Source organism: Mustela erminea, chromosome 6 (genome assembly GCF_009829155.1).
Source record: "Mustela erminea isolate mMusErm1 chromosome 6, mMusErm1.Pri, whole genome shotgun sequence".
Taxonomy (NCBI): Eukaryota; Metazoa; Chordata; class Mammalia; order Carnivora; family Mustelidae; genus Mustela; species Mustela erminea.
The window spans coordinates 38,955,620-38,970,311 of record NC_045619.1 but is presented as its reverse complement, the minus strand read 5'-3'; the positions used below and the strand labels follow the sequence as shown (position 1 = coordinate 38,970,311).

General features: G+C 35.9%; 1 protein-coding gene across 3 annotated transcripts in view; it reads right to left on the bottom strand.

Moving 5' to 3' along the window:
- Positions 1 to 14,692, bottom strand: part of PAWR (pro-apoptotic WT1 regulator) — a 112,198-nt gene that overhangs the window by 23,191 nt on the left and 74,315 nt on the right. For all 3 annotated transcript variants that reach the window (XM_032346919.1, XM_032346921.1, XM_032346920.1), the window contains one exon: positions 4,576 to 4,610. In XM_032346919.1, coding sequence (XP_032202810.1) covers positions 4,576 to 4,610 — 35 coding nt within the window. The remainder of the gene's footprint in view (positions 1 to 4,575; positions 4,611 to 14,692) is intronic.

Here is a 14,692-nt window from a genome sequence, read left to right as displayed (position 1 = left end):
AAACTCTGAATCAAATACTCTACATTCTACCAACACTAAGCAAATTAATATTACCATGAGATATAAATATGTTGATAAGATCAACCAATTAATATGTCTGATCTCAAAAAGACATTAAATTTCACTGTGCCTCAGTTTGCTCATTTGTAAAATGGGGATAATAAGGTTACCAGGAGATTTAACTGAACTAATATATAAGGAAAGTACTCTGAATAGTGTATATTACATAATAAATACTATATAAATCCTAGCTACTAATATTTATAGCATAGATAAAAATTCACCAATCCACAAGGGAACCATGAGGTCCACAAAACGTATCAGTATCTCAATTATTTTTAAATTATCATTTTTTTGACATTCACATTCATTTGTAATATCCATTCATCAGAAGAACCACAGCTAGAACATACAGCTACTGTATGCCTTATAGCATTAGGTAAAATAAAGAATATATTAATAAAAAAAATAAGACATTTTGAAAAGGAATATATTTCCTTAGAAAACACACAGTCCAAGAAACCTGGTTCCTCTTCAGTTACTAGAAGATACATTTGGTCTTTAGTCTGTAATTCTCACCTTTAAACAATCCAGCTGATTGTTTTGGTTTGATCCCTAACCAACAAACCAAAGAAATTTCTTGTGACTCAGTGATTCTCAAAACACATGTGCAATCAAACAAGAACTACTGGTTTTAAAACAATGGTTATAGAGAAAGTGCCATTTAGAAAAAAAGTTGCAACATCTTAAAATATTTGCATGAAATTTTTCTGAATAAATTATTTACCTTCCAAACTTAAATAGGTTCTATTTAATTTCCTATGAAAGAGCCTCAGAATCAAGTGACAACTAAAGGTTTGAATTTCTGTTTGGTAGTTCAAAACAACAGATCTAAGATAATATCTGAGAAATAATCTGAAGATACAGTATCTTTTAAAAGTGATCCTTCTTTTTTTTTTTCCACAAGAAGTGTAAGAAGGAGAGTTATCTGAAATCAAATGGGAAGTTGTGACTCACACTCAAGTCTTCTGGTAGATGTCTGAGGTATGTGTTTTTTGTGTCTTCCTACATGGTTCAGTTAAGCTAGGTACAGTTTTACACGCTTACCTAGTGAAAGCCTTTTTCTTCACTTTGGAAAGAAGATACCTGTCCCGCTGCCTGATAGGATTACTGTTGGGTAATGTCTGTGAAGGTGCTTTGCATACCATTAAAAACTACATAAATGTAACCTAATGTTAAGGTTACTAGAAGGGGGGAGGACTTAGAAGCATTTTTGACTCCATAATTACTTAATAAAACAATTAATACTGCGTTAAATATATTTGTGAAAACAAAGAGACCAGTTAATTACTATGTGAGAATGATAAAACTTAGTATTTGTCTTAAATCTCTTCCCTATTTTTTAATCAGAGCCATTCCCTATTTTTTAATCAGAGCCTTTAATCAGAGCTGAATTACATACATAAATAAAAATGGTAAATTATAAACCCTGGTTAATCCTGCCCTTTGCAAGTCATTTAGAATTGTCTTGCCTTTTGGGGGGGTGGCGGTGTGTATGACAGTTTTATTTAGATATCACACTGAGTAGGGTATCTGCAAGCACACATCTAATAACCTGTCTTGCCTTTTTTTAAAAAAACCTTATTTTGACCAATGCACTATAAGCTTAACGAAGTAGGCATATTAAGAAAAATCACACAATGAAAAACAAAAACAAAAACCTACGAATATATGATACTGATTCATTGTTCCTAAATCTTGAGTTGCAGAAATTTCATTATTCCCACCTCCAAATAGTTTCTAAATATTTTTTTTAAAGATTTTATTTATTTGAGAGAGAAAGAGAGAGAGAGAGACAAGGCACACGCAGGGGGAGGAGCAGAAGAAGAGGGAGAAGCAGACACCTCTTTGAGCAGGGAGCCCAATGTGGGACTTGATCTTGGGACTCCCCATGACCTGAGCCGAAGACAGCCACTTAACCGAGCCACCCAGGTGCCTCTAAATATGTTTTAAAAAGGAAATTAGTCCATATATAAGAGATGCCTGAGATAAACAAGAGTTGATTCAATAAAATACAGCCTAACTAGTACTTAACAGACTCAATTCTCAAAAAGTACATTCTTGCTATTTGTAAGAAAAATTAAATATTTAATTCATAATTTATAACAGCACGCATACAAACTAGTTTTGTGAGTTCTTGTATCCTCCAATGACTTTTTAAGAATTTGTCTAGCTGTGTACAGTATCTCATAAAATATTTGGTACAGTGGAAACATTTTCTAACATATGAGACCAAATTTCTATTCTTTAGGCAGTCTTCCTTTTTTAAATGCCCATTAGTCAGCAGACACCCTCACCAAGATCATCCATTCTCTAGTCCCTGCTACACGTGCTGACAGATTAATGAAAATAATGAACTGCTGATGCATAATTTAACAAATTCCTTTAGATAAGGAATTAGTAATTTCAAATTAGATTCTAGATTTTGTTTGTTTTTATTTTTTTAGTTATTTTTCTCCTTTTTAAACAGTATTCAAACTACAAGTTGCTGTAAGTCAGGGAATAATGACTAGAAGCTTTAAAAAATGTTTGTTTTATAACAGAATTAAACAGGGCTAAACCTTTGAAAGCTGAAAATTAACAAAACATGCTCTAGGTCACGAAAACAAAAAAGTATCAGTATAGCAACAGGTCCCAAGTAAAATAATGGTCTGAAAAGCTTAAAAATAGAAACATTCATGATGGAAAACCAATCTTCTTCCTGATTTAACACAATGAAGTGTAAATGAAGTATTTGATGAGTATTCATAAGAAAATTATTCCCTTGTTGATTCTACTTAACACTAATCTGAAAAGTGTCAATTATAATTCAAGGTTTACTATTTAATAAGTAAATATTTATACATTTATTAAGTTACTGAAGTTTATCTTTATCCCCAAACCAAAAACTAATGATAAAAATGTTTCTGGTTTGAGAATGTGCCCTGGAAATAAGCCAAATCAAAGCCATTTGACCGGCAATAATTTCTAGCAAAAGAAATGAGATTCCTTCCAGTTTAAGGTACTCATGTTCAGTAAAAATTATTAAGCAATGTATAAATGTTAGACACTTTAAAAAGAATCACAGGTTTCATTATACCTAAATCAAAATTACTCAGAAATGAAAATTAAAACAGAAGCAATAGCAAATATATTAAGTTCACCTGAAACCGTTTCACTTTCTTACAGTCAATAGTCGCTTATTTTGGTCTTTTTACCTTTTTCTACTACTAGTAGATATTATGGCCCACACTAAAAATTAAAAATTGAGTTTTGTTTATATGTAATAGTATTAAAATTAGAGCTCCTCTTAATCAATGTTTTATTTTAGAAGGAATATAGTAACTACAACTTTCAACCAAACACTTCAAACTTTAACATACAAATAGAGGAACTCGGTGGTTTTATGTGTATAGATCTACATAGATGGTGCAGTCAGGCTGTCTGAGTTCAAATCATGATTCTGCTAATGACTAACAAGCCTTATTCCCTAGTGAAATTATTCTACCTCTTGAATCCCACACTTCTCTCATCTACAAAATGAAAGTGAACATTGTATCTATTGTACCACCTTTTAAGACTATTTTGAGAATTGAATGAGATCGCTCTATGTAAAACACCTGAGACATTATAAGCACTTGATAAGGTTTACCACTATTCTATGATTATTAGCGCATGTATGACCATATCTTCTGTAACCTTTATGATGTCACCAGGGAAAGAGGAAGCTAAGAGCCCAACCGTCTCCATTAAACAACTTCTCATATCTAATTCTGATTTTCCTCCTGTACATGTACATACATACTCAAACACATTTTCTGCTAAAAGTATTACTCATAGTGTAGAAGAATTGGTATTGTCTGAGTGTTCTGCAACCTCCCAAAAATTGTATTTTGAAATCCTCATGTTCAATGTGGTAGTATTAGGAGATAGAGCTTGGAGGTGTTTCAGAGGTTCTTAGGTCACAAATATAGAGTCCTCATGGATGGAATTAGTGCTCTGATAAAGCAATCTGAGAGAGCTCCTTGGCCCCTTCCTTACCACAGTAAGGACAGAGCAAGAAGTCTGCAACCGTGAAGATGGCCTTCACCAAAATCTGACCTTGGTGGCGCTCTGATCCCTAACTGCCAGCCTCCAGAACCGTGAGAAAAGTAATTTCTGTTTAAGCCCTCCCTTTCTATGGTGTTTTGTTATGGCAGCCCAAGCTGACTAATAAAGGTAGTATACTTATATTTTCAATGTTCAAATACAAAAGGGGATATAATACTTAGTTTCTATTTTGCTTTATTTCATCAGTTCCATATAAATTCATGGTATGCACAGTTTTCAAAGACAGCAGGGTATAACAGAGTAAGTCATGATGAAACAGACATTACTATACTCCTGCCTACAATGTAATTTCTTAACAACACAATATTAAGGTTTCTTATTTTTCAACAAGCTGTTTGAAACAGTTCTACTTAGTTAAGCCATGGTCAGACAGATATTACAGTCACATCTATAATATGTTGTAAGTTAAAATTTAAGGAGTCTTACCTTTTATATCTGCCTGAAACTGTTCTAGATGGGTCCTGTAAAGCAATAATAATGACATCAATTTCGGTGTATGTGCAAGAACAAAATTCCACATTACATAAAACAGTTAATAAATGATTTTGAAAGAAATTAATTTGGAACAAATATCACCGCTTTAAAAACTTGACAATGCCAGTCAAACAAAATAAGAGTCTACATCTGATTTCTCAGACAAAACCAGCCACTTTTTAAAAATAGTATTTTTAATTTATAAGATTTTTAAAACTCAGAAAATTGAAAAAGGAAACATTATTCATCAACCAATCAGCTTAAATCACTTTGGAAGTCACTGAGCATTTAAAAACACAGTTAGACTACACACACACACACACACACACACACACACACACACGATACATATATTTATATAATGTATCTCCCTCTTCTGCTTTTTTTATACCCTCAATTTAAAAGACTCACCTCAAATACATATAATGATTAATGCTTATTTTAAAAGACAGCTAAAAATTAAAAGTAAGAAAGTATTCCTTATGCTGATTGTATGCTATCCAAAAGAAAGGCTGTTGTAAATTAACATTAACCACTGGGATGGGGTAATTATTACCTTGCAATTAACCAGGGATTTTTCTGTTCAATCTTTTTTTTTTTTTTTAAGATTTTATTTATTTATATGAGAGAGAGTGAGTGAGTGCCCACACCTGGGAGTACCAGGAGAAACACCAGAGGAGTTGAAGGAAGGTGGAAGAATCTCAAACAGACAGTGCTGGGCTTGATCCCTTCACCCTGATCATGACCTGATCTGAAACCAAGAGTCAGACACTTAACCAAGTGAGGAACTCAGGCACACCACTGAATCTTTGTTTTTTTTAAGATTTGATTTATTCACTTGAGAGAGAGAGAGAGAGAGAGAGACATCAAGAGACAGCATGAGCGGGTAGGAGAGAGAGAAGCAGGCTCCCTGATGAACAGGCATCCTGAAGTAGGGCTTAATCCCAAGACCCTAGTATCATGACCCCTAAGCAACTGAGCCACCCAGGTGCCCCACCCTCTTTCAATCTTTTAATACTCCAGGCTCTCCAAATATTTTTTGCAGTTTCATTTTAATAAAACCTGTCAAAATGAAATGATGAGTCTTTTTAAAAATTGATCATTCTTTTCTTCTAGTTATCATTTAAAGTATTCAAGACTCTACAGTTAAAGAATGTCCCATGTTAAAATCAGAGAATCCACCCTTTTATAAATAAGATGACCAGATGCCAGACTAAAACAGCAAATACGGATTGCATGGTGCAATAAAGGACTCATCAATGTAGAGGAAACAGTATAGCAAACCACATGGTTTAGAGTATGATTTAGATCCAAGTTCCAACCAGACAGGCTTCAGTAGCTATGAAGCAATGGTAAGTTATTTAACTTCTATCAGTCTCAGTTTTCTCATCTCTAAAATAGGAGTAACAATGTCTATGTGATTGGATTACGTGGGGATTAAAGGACATAAGTGAGTAAAAAAATTGCATAACTCCTTTACAATAGGCTTACAATTTAAAGTTTGAAGCGAAGATTTTTTTTTTTTAAAGATTTTATTTGACAGACAAGAGATGGCAAACAGAAAGAGAGGCAGGCAGAGAGAGGGGGGAAAGCAGACTCCCCGCTGAGCAGAGAGCCCAATGCGGGGGGCTCGATTCCAGGATGCTGGGATCATGACCTGAGCTGAAGGCAGCAGCTTTAACCCACTGAGCTACCCAGGAGCCCCAAGATTTTTTTTTAAACTGGGATACAGAATAATCTTTACCAATTTTTCTATGTGGAATTTTAGTAAATCTGTTTCAATTGTTCCAAGTCAGTACATACCCATTACGACAGTCTAACCTACCTACTTAAAAATAAAAGTTTATCTCATTTTTTCATGTCTGATATATATCTTATTTTCTGGAAGATAGGGATTCCCACCTTTGATAACTTTTTTGTCCCAACCCCCAGCTCAAATAGTATGGAATAAATAATATGGGCAATGTATGAAAATAACCTCTCTAGTCACCTGCCACTATAGAAAAGTACCACTTTTGAATTAAGCAGTTGCAGAAAGTAACCAGGCTACAGATAGGATGCTAGAAGTGTCCGTATGTATGGGCTTGACCCCTAAACAGATTACCTTTGAGGAAGTTATGCTTTGACAGCTGGTTTAAAGACATTTTAACTCTCCCTACCCTGGCATCAGCTGTTCTTACAGAAGGGAGTAACAAAGCCTACCAAGTAAACTTGAAACAATTTATCAGCCTGTATTAAAGTGGCAGTACCTAAAGATAAGGCAGGTGAATCTTTGTACTTTATACATTAAACATGTAAACAAATCATCTGTTTACAAAAATATTTCTTATAATCAACAAAAAATGCTTTGTAAAACCTAGCTTTTCAGTTATTTTAAAAGCCACAATAACTAGATTAAAATGTCTAATCACTTGCTGAAAAAGCATCTTAAAAAGTACAGCATCCTTTCCTGATCAAAACTCTTCAAAGTGTAGGGAAAGAGGGTACATACCTCCATATCATCAAAGCCATCTATGAAAAACCCACCGCAAATATCATTCTCAATGGAGAAAAACTGAGAGCTTTTCCATTGAGGTCAGGAACACGGCAGGGATGTCCATTATCACCACTGCTATTCAACATAGTACTAGAAGTCCTAGCCTCAGCAATCAGACAACAAAAAGAAATGAAAGGCATCCAAATTGGCAAAGAAGAAATCAAACTATCACTCTTTGCAGATGATATGATACTATATGTGGAAAACCCAAAGACTCCAAATCTGCTAGAACTTGTACAGGAATTCAGTAAAGTGTCAGGATATAAAATTAACGCACAGAACTCAGTTCCATTTCTTTACACCAACAACGAGACAGAAGAAAGAGAAATTAAGGAGGCAATCCCATTTACAATTGCACCCAAAACCATAAGATACCTAGGAATAAACCTAACCAAAGAGGCAAAGAATCTATACTCAGAAAACTATAAAGCACTCATGAAAGAAATTGAGGAAGACAAAAAGAAATGGAAAAATGTTCCATGTTCACGGATTGGAAGAACAAATATTGTGAAAATGTCTATGCTACTTAGAGCAATCTATACATTTAATGGAATCCCTATCAAAGTCCCATCCATTTTTTTCAAAGAAATGGAACAAATAATCCTAAAATTTATATGGAACCAGAAAAGACCTCAAATAGCCAAAGGAATATTGAAAAAGAAAGCTAAAGTTGGTGCTATCACAAATCCAGACTTCGAACTCTATTACAAAGCTGTCATCATCAAGACAGTATGGTACTGGCACAAAAACAGACACATAGATCAATGGAATAGAAGAGAGCCCAGAAATAGACCCTCAACTCTGTGGTCAACTAATCTTCAACAAAGCAGGGAAGAATGTCCAATGGGAAAAAGTCTCTTCAACAAATGGTGTTGGGAAAATTGGACAGCCACATGCAGAAAAATGAAACTGGACCATTTCCTTACACCACACACGAAAACAGACTCAAAATGGATGAAGGACTTCAATGGAGAAAGAAATCCATCATTATCCTTGAGGAGAATATAGGCAGTAACCTCTTTGACCTCAGCCACAGCAACTTCTTCCTAGGAATATCACCAAAGGCAAGGGAAGCAAGGGCAAAAATGAACTAATGGGATTTCATCAAGATCAAAAGCTTTTGCACAGCAAAGGAAACAGTTAACAAAACCAAAAGACAACTGACAGAATGGAAGTAGATATTTGCAAATGACATTATCAGATAAAGGGCTAGTATCCAAAATCTATAAAGAGTTTATCAAACTCAACACCCAAAGAACAAATAATCTAAAAACAAACAAACAAACAAAAAACCCCACAAATAATCCAATTAAGAAATGGGCAGAGAGGGGCGGCTGGGTGGCTCTGTGGGTTAAAGCCTCTGCTTTCGGCTCAGGTCATGATCCCAGGGTCATGGGATCGAGCCCCGCATCGGGCTCTCTGCTCAGCGGGGAGCCTGCTTCTTCCTCTCTCTCTGTCTGCCTCTCTGTCTACTTGTGATCTCTGTCTGTCAAATAAATAAATAAATCTTTAAAAAAAAAAAAAAAAAAAAGAAATGGGCAGAGAACATGAACAGACATTTCTGCAAAGAAGACATCCAGATGGCAACACATGAAAAAGTGCTCCACAACACTCAACATCAGGGAAATACAAATCAAAACCACAATGAGATACTACTACCTCACACCAGTCAGAATGGCTAAAATTGACAAATCAGGAAATGACAGATGCTGGCGAGGATGCAGAGAAAGGGGAACCCTCCTACACTGTTGGTGGGTATGCAAGCTGGTGCAGCCATTCTGGAAAACAGCATGGAGGTTCCTCAAAAAGTTGAAAATAGAGCTACCCTATAACCCAGCAATTGCACTACTGGGTATTTACCCTAAAAATACAAATGCAGTGATCCAAAGGGGCACGTGCACCCAAATGTTTATAGCAGCAATGTCCACAATAGCCAAACTATGGAAAAAACCTAGATGTCCATCAACAGATGAATGGATAAAGAAGATGTGGTATATATATACAATGGAATACTATGCAGCCATCAAAAAAATGAAATCTTGCCATTTGTGACGACGTGGATGGAACTAGACGGTATTATACTTCGCGAAATAAGTCAATAGGAGAAAGACAACTATCATATGATCTCCCTCATAAGAAAAGGGGAGATGCAACGTGGGGGGTTTGGGGGTAGGAAAAGAATAAATGAAACAAGATGGGATTGGGAGACAAACCATAAGAGACTCTTAATCTCACAAAACAAACTGAGGGTTGCTGGGGAGAGGGGGGTAGGGAGAGAGTGGTAGGGTTACTGACACTGGGGAGGGTATGTGCTATGGTGAGTGCTGTGAAGTGTGTAAACCTGGTGATTCACAGACCTATACCCCTGCAGCTAGTAATACATTATATATTAATAAAACAATAAAAAAATTTTTTTTTAAATGTCTAATCACTGATTATTTAGAAAAAGCAAAAATTCTAGGCTTATGTGTATCCAAAATACATTTTATTGAATGCAGATGATGATTTCATATGAAACTTTAACCTCTAAATTTTCACAAACAGTACTCAACTAACATTTTATAAAGGTTGTCATTTATACATTTCCCTAATCTTATTCTACATGAACTAAACAAAGACATAAAATTAAATGATGTCTGTCTAAATATGCATTAGAAAAAATGTTAATTCCATAGATTCCAAAACAACACTCTCTCTCAGTTTGGTTATAATGGAAATATTTTAAAACATGACATCAGCTTGATTGCCCAGACTACCTTTTCCTGAAAGGAGTAACCACAGTTGCCGAATGAGAACAGCCTTTATTGGATTTACTGATTTGTGGGTTACCAATAACACTGACTGAAATGATATGAACATTGCAATAAATAATATTTATGAAGCTTAACACGGGAATTTTCCTGAATATGGTAAATTTTGATTAATACAGAGTTAGAGCAGAATTTTTAAAAATATAGAAATATGAAATGAAGGATGTTTTCAGCAACACTAAGCTACAGTGGCATTGTAATAATTTTATACTCTGACCCAATTATAAATGACTTAAAGTCAATATCAGAGAAGTTTCTAGTTGAATGTACTAATAGGAAGTTATATAAGATCAGTTTTCCATATTTCTTGCAGCTTTTTTTTTTAAACAATTAGTCACTTAGAACATATCAAGTTTCACACAGTATTTTCTATACAGCTAGTATAGAAATCGGGAAAATAAAAATTCTGATCAAATCATTCCATGTTTATATCCAAGATGTGTAAACAATTAGAATTTAAGCTTATTTCTAGATAACCACTGTTTCAATAGTGAAGATTCTGAAGCAGAGAGAAGACACTTAAGCTTATTCTATATTGGTAGATTTAAATAGGGTATTTTATTAGATTATATATTTTGTAGCTAAATGTTATTTTACAGTAATTCTAGTAATCAAATTACATTCCTTAACAATGGAATGTTCCCCAAACTGGACAGACTATATTAGTATGAGAACTAGTACCAGAAGAAACTAGGAGGAGTGGTAGTAGTCTGCTTCTCATGTGCATTCAATATGGTCAATTACAGAGGGAGTTTAAAGAGATTTCTAAACTCTATCCAAAGAGAAAAAACTGAGCATTTCTTGAATGAGAAATACTAGACAGAAAAAGCAAAATCAACCTCATACTACAGCAAGAGTCTCCTACAATTTTAAGAAGGAAAATGCTTGATGTTTTTACACATTAATACACAAATATAAACTTCACCTCAGATTTTTTAATAAGAAATCTCTGTATTCCTGTGGCAATAAAGACTTACAAACAAAGGATGACAACTCGGTAATTAATACCTGTTAATTTAATACCTGTTAAAGTTGACAACTGCATTCTAAATGGAGGTGGGAGGTAAAAGAAATACGAGTATCACTGAAACCAGTTATAAGAACTACAACTGCTAAGAGTGACATTGGTCTTAAAAGTTTCAAAGACTATGTAATTAGACCTTCCAATAACCCCAAAGCCTGTTATACAACTGATTTAAATATGCTTTGCCTGAAATAATCTCCCTTGCAATGGGATGGTTTATATTACTAAAGGGAGGGGTAAAGACCTATACAGCACTTAGAAAATGTTGGCAAGACACAAACTGTTTTGTGTAAGTTTAAATAAAACATGCTGCTTTAGTCAAGCTTAGAATGGTCAATGAGGAAATCCCATGAATTATCTTTACAGGTGCAGTGGCAAATCAGAACTAAAGTATAAACAAATATAAAAGCATATGTGAAATAAGATCAGAGAAAATCAAGACCAGCTAAATATAGCAAAACAATACTGAAGTTATTCAAATAAACTAATTACTGACAAAGCCATAGCCCTCAATAAAATTATGGCATTACATGCTAACTGGCTCTCAGGACTTATACTGATAGACATAATGTAGCAAGATATACTGCTGAAGATGAATGCAGAACAAAATATCTGCAATGTGTAACTGATAAAAATAGCTAAGAAAATGAAAAAACAAAACAAGAACTTTAACAAATTAACAAAGATTTTAAAAGGAAAAACACATCATTCCCCTTCCTTTCTGAACGATTCAGTCCTAAAACCATTAGGTGAAGCAGAGCTAGATGGAGAAGAAACATAGTGGCCCAAACCAGGGTATCAGAGTACTGGAGCCCTATATGAAGAAGAGCTGCCTGGCACAGAGAATCAGAGTGTAAGCAATCTGAAGAGAATATCTATACAGCAGGGGGACTTTACTTAGACTGAGAATTCAGACCCAGAGCAGAAATGAGGGTGTCTACAGAGCAGGAAGGGGAAGGCAGACTATCAGTCCTGGGACAATGTCAGAAGCAAGTCCCATATAGGGAACATCAAGAGGCCCAAGTAGAGTGTGAGGGTCATTCATTTAGAACAGAGAACAGATGGCAGAGAACAGAGTTTTAGAGCTCCAGAAGAGTACAAAGGCAGTATGGCACAGAAGTTTGCAGCCCTTGCAGAGAGCCTCTCTACAGAAAGATTAACAGGGATGATATGCCAGAGCCAAAACATGATGAAGAGAGTGTCCACATTAAATGGTATTCTAGTCTGAAGGTGTCAAAACCCAATCAGGTTGATGATGGGTCTCCATGGAGAAGCAAATCAGCATGAGGTCTTAGAATCTGAACATGAACAAAGACCCTAGGAAGGGCAGCCTATCATAAGGTTACAGAAGCTAAGCGGTATAAGGAGGGAATCCCAGGGCTGGGGGCGGGGGGGGGGGGGGGTGGGAGGAGGTTGTGATCCAGTGTGGGGAGTCACAATTCAAGCAGGGTATGGAGGGCATCCTACAGCCTTGCATAGGATGCCCAAGCCTGAAGAGGGTCAGCAAGAGTTCATGCACAAAGAAAGCCACCATGTGATGTCAAGCCCCACTTGTGGTGAGGAGGGTATAAATATGGGGAAGGGGTGGCAATGGGAGATAAGTTACATAAAAGGGGATTGAACAAATAAGAAAATATTAATAAGAAAGTATTAAGGATAACGGGAAACAAGTTTCTCAATGTCACAAAAGGGAGTTACAACTACTAGAATAAATTATAGTATTAGATTAGATTGGAAGTTATCAGTATAAATTAGTTTCAGTATCTACACAGATGTAGGCAGGTGGGCAGACAGAAGACAGATATGTATATATACAGATATACATATATTCTGTAGGTCTATACACAGAGACGGACCAGGAATGGTGACATTTCAGTATCATAAACAAACCTACAGCCCAGATCGTGGCTTCAAAGTACTTTCTAGTGAAAGGAATCGGAGCTCCTTAGCTTCTCAAAGAAATGACTGCTTCCAATGTCCGTGTAGGAAAGTTAAAAATGAGCCTGTTAACATCATATTATGCCAAGAAGTAGTCCAAGAATGATGGAGATGTGGCAAAGGATACAAAAGCTCGAAAGAGTTTCCACTGGCAAAATCTGGGATAATTTGAACATCAAAATAAAGAATAATGGTGTGGTAGGCAGAATAATGACCCTCAAAAATGTCTATGTCCTAATTCCTGTAACCTTCAAACATATTAGATAATCCGACAAAGGGAAATAAAGGTTGCTAATCAACAACCCTAAATCGGGAGATTATCCTAGATTGTCTGACTGGCTCAATGTAATCACAGATTCATTAAAAGTGGAAGACAGAGGCAGAAGAAGGTCAGAGGGAGATATGATTAAGAAGAAAGGTCAGAAGGACAAGCAGCAGGAAGTACCCAGCCTACCGTTGCAGGCTTTGATGGAAGAAGGAGGATCATAATCCAAAGAATGTGGGTAGTCACTGAGAAAGAGCTAAACAAGGTAAGAAAATGGATTCTCCCCTAAAGCCTCCAAAAATGAATGTAGTCCTATTTTCGCCTTTGAAGTCTTTGATTTTAGTCCTTGATTTTGGCCAATTAGAACCGTGTTGGACTACCAAATTATAAAATTGTAAGATGATAAGTTTGTGCTGTTTTTAAGACAACAAATTTGTAGTAATTTGTTACAGGAGCAACACTAAACTATTAGATTGTAACAGGGTACACAACCCATCAGATAAAATAGGTAACAGTGAGTCAATACAGATATACAGATATAAAGGCAGGAAGATGATAAAGTTTGATGGAGATTAAGATATCTACATGGTTCAAAGCACTTACCCACAAAATACTTTTTTTTCCTGTTAAAGGACTCATTTGATCATCAGTTCCACAAAAGACTTACTAAGAAAGGGAAAGTGAAGCCTGAAAAAAAACCTACCTTAATCATATGACCAGACTGATTAGCAGCCATGAGGGGACAAATTACAATTATGTGTGAACTGACAGGATACATAATGAGAAGAATATAGCATTAATTCTGTGATACTCCTGACACAGATCTATAACCTGAATCTAGAAGTAAATATCAGGTAACCCAAACTGAAGATATATCATAAAGTAACGGCCCTGTAGCCCTATACTCTTTTATTATTTTTAAAGATTTTATTTATTCATTTGAGAGAAAGAGAGAAAGCACAAGCAAGGGGAGAGGCAGGGAGAGAGGAAGCAGGAGACTCCCCGCTGAGCAGGGAACCCGATGAGGCAATCGATCCCAGGACCTTGGGATCATGACCTGAGCTGAAGGCAGACGCTTAACCATCTGAGCCACCCAGGCACCCACCCTATAATCTTTTAAAGTGGTAAGATTAAGAAATTTATTTTTTTAAAGATTGATTGATTGATTGATTGATTGATTTGACAGAGAGAGAGAAAGAGCACAAGCAGGGAGAGTGGCAGGCAGCGGGAGAAGCAGGCTCCCCACCAAGCAGGGAGCCCAATGTAGGGCTCCATCCCAGGGTCCTGGGATCATGACCTGAGCCAAAAGCAGACATTTAACCAACTGAGCCACCTAGGCCCCCCACAATAAGACATTTAAAGAGAGATTGCTTTAGATTAAAGGAAACTAAAGGGATAACAGCAACTAAATGCAACACCTGATTTGGAATGAGATCCTTCTGCTATACTTTGGAATATCACTGGGATAACTGGTGAAACCTGAATAAGGTCTAAAT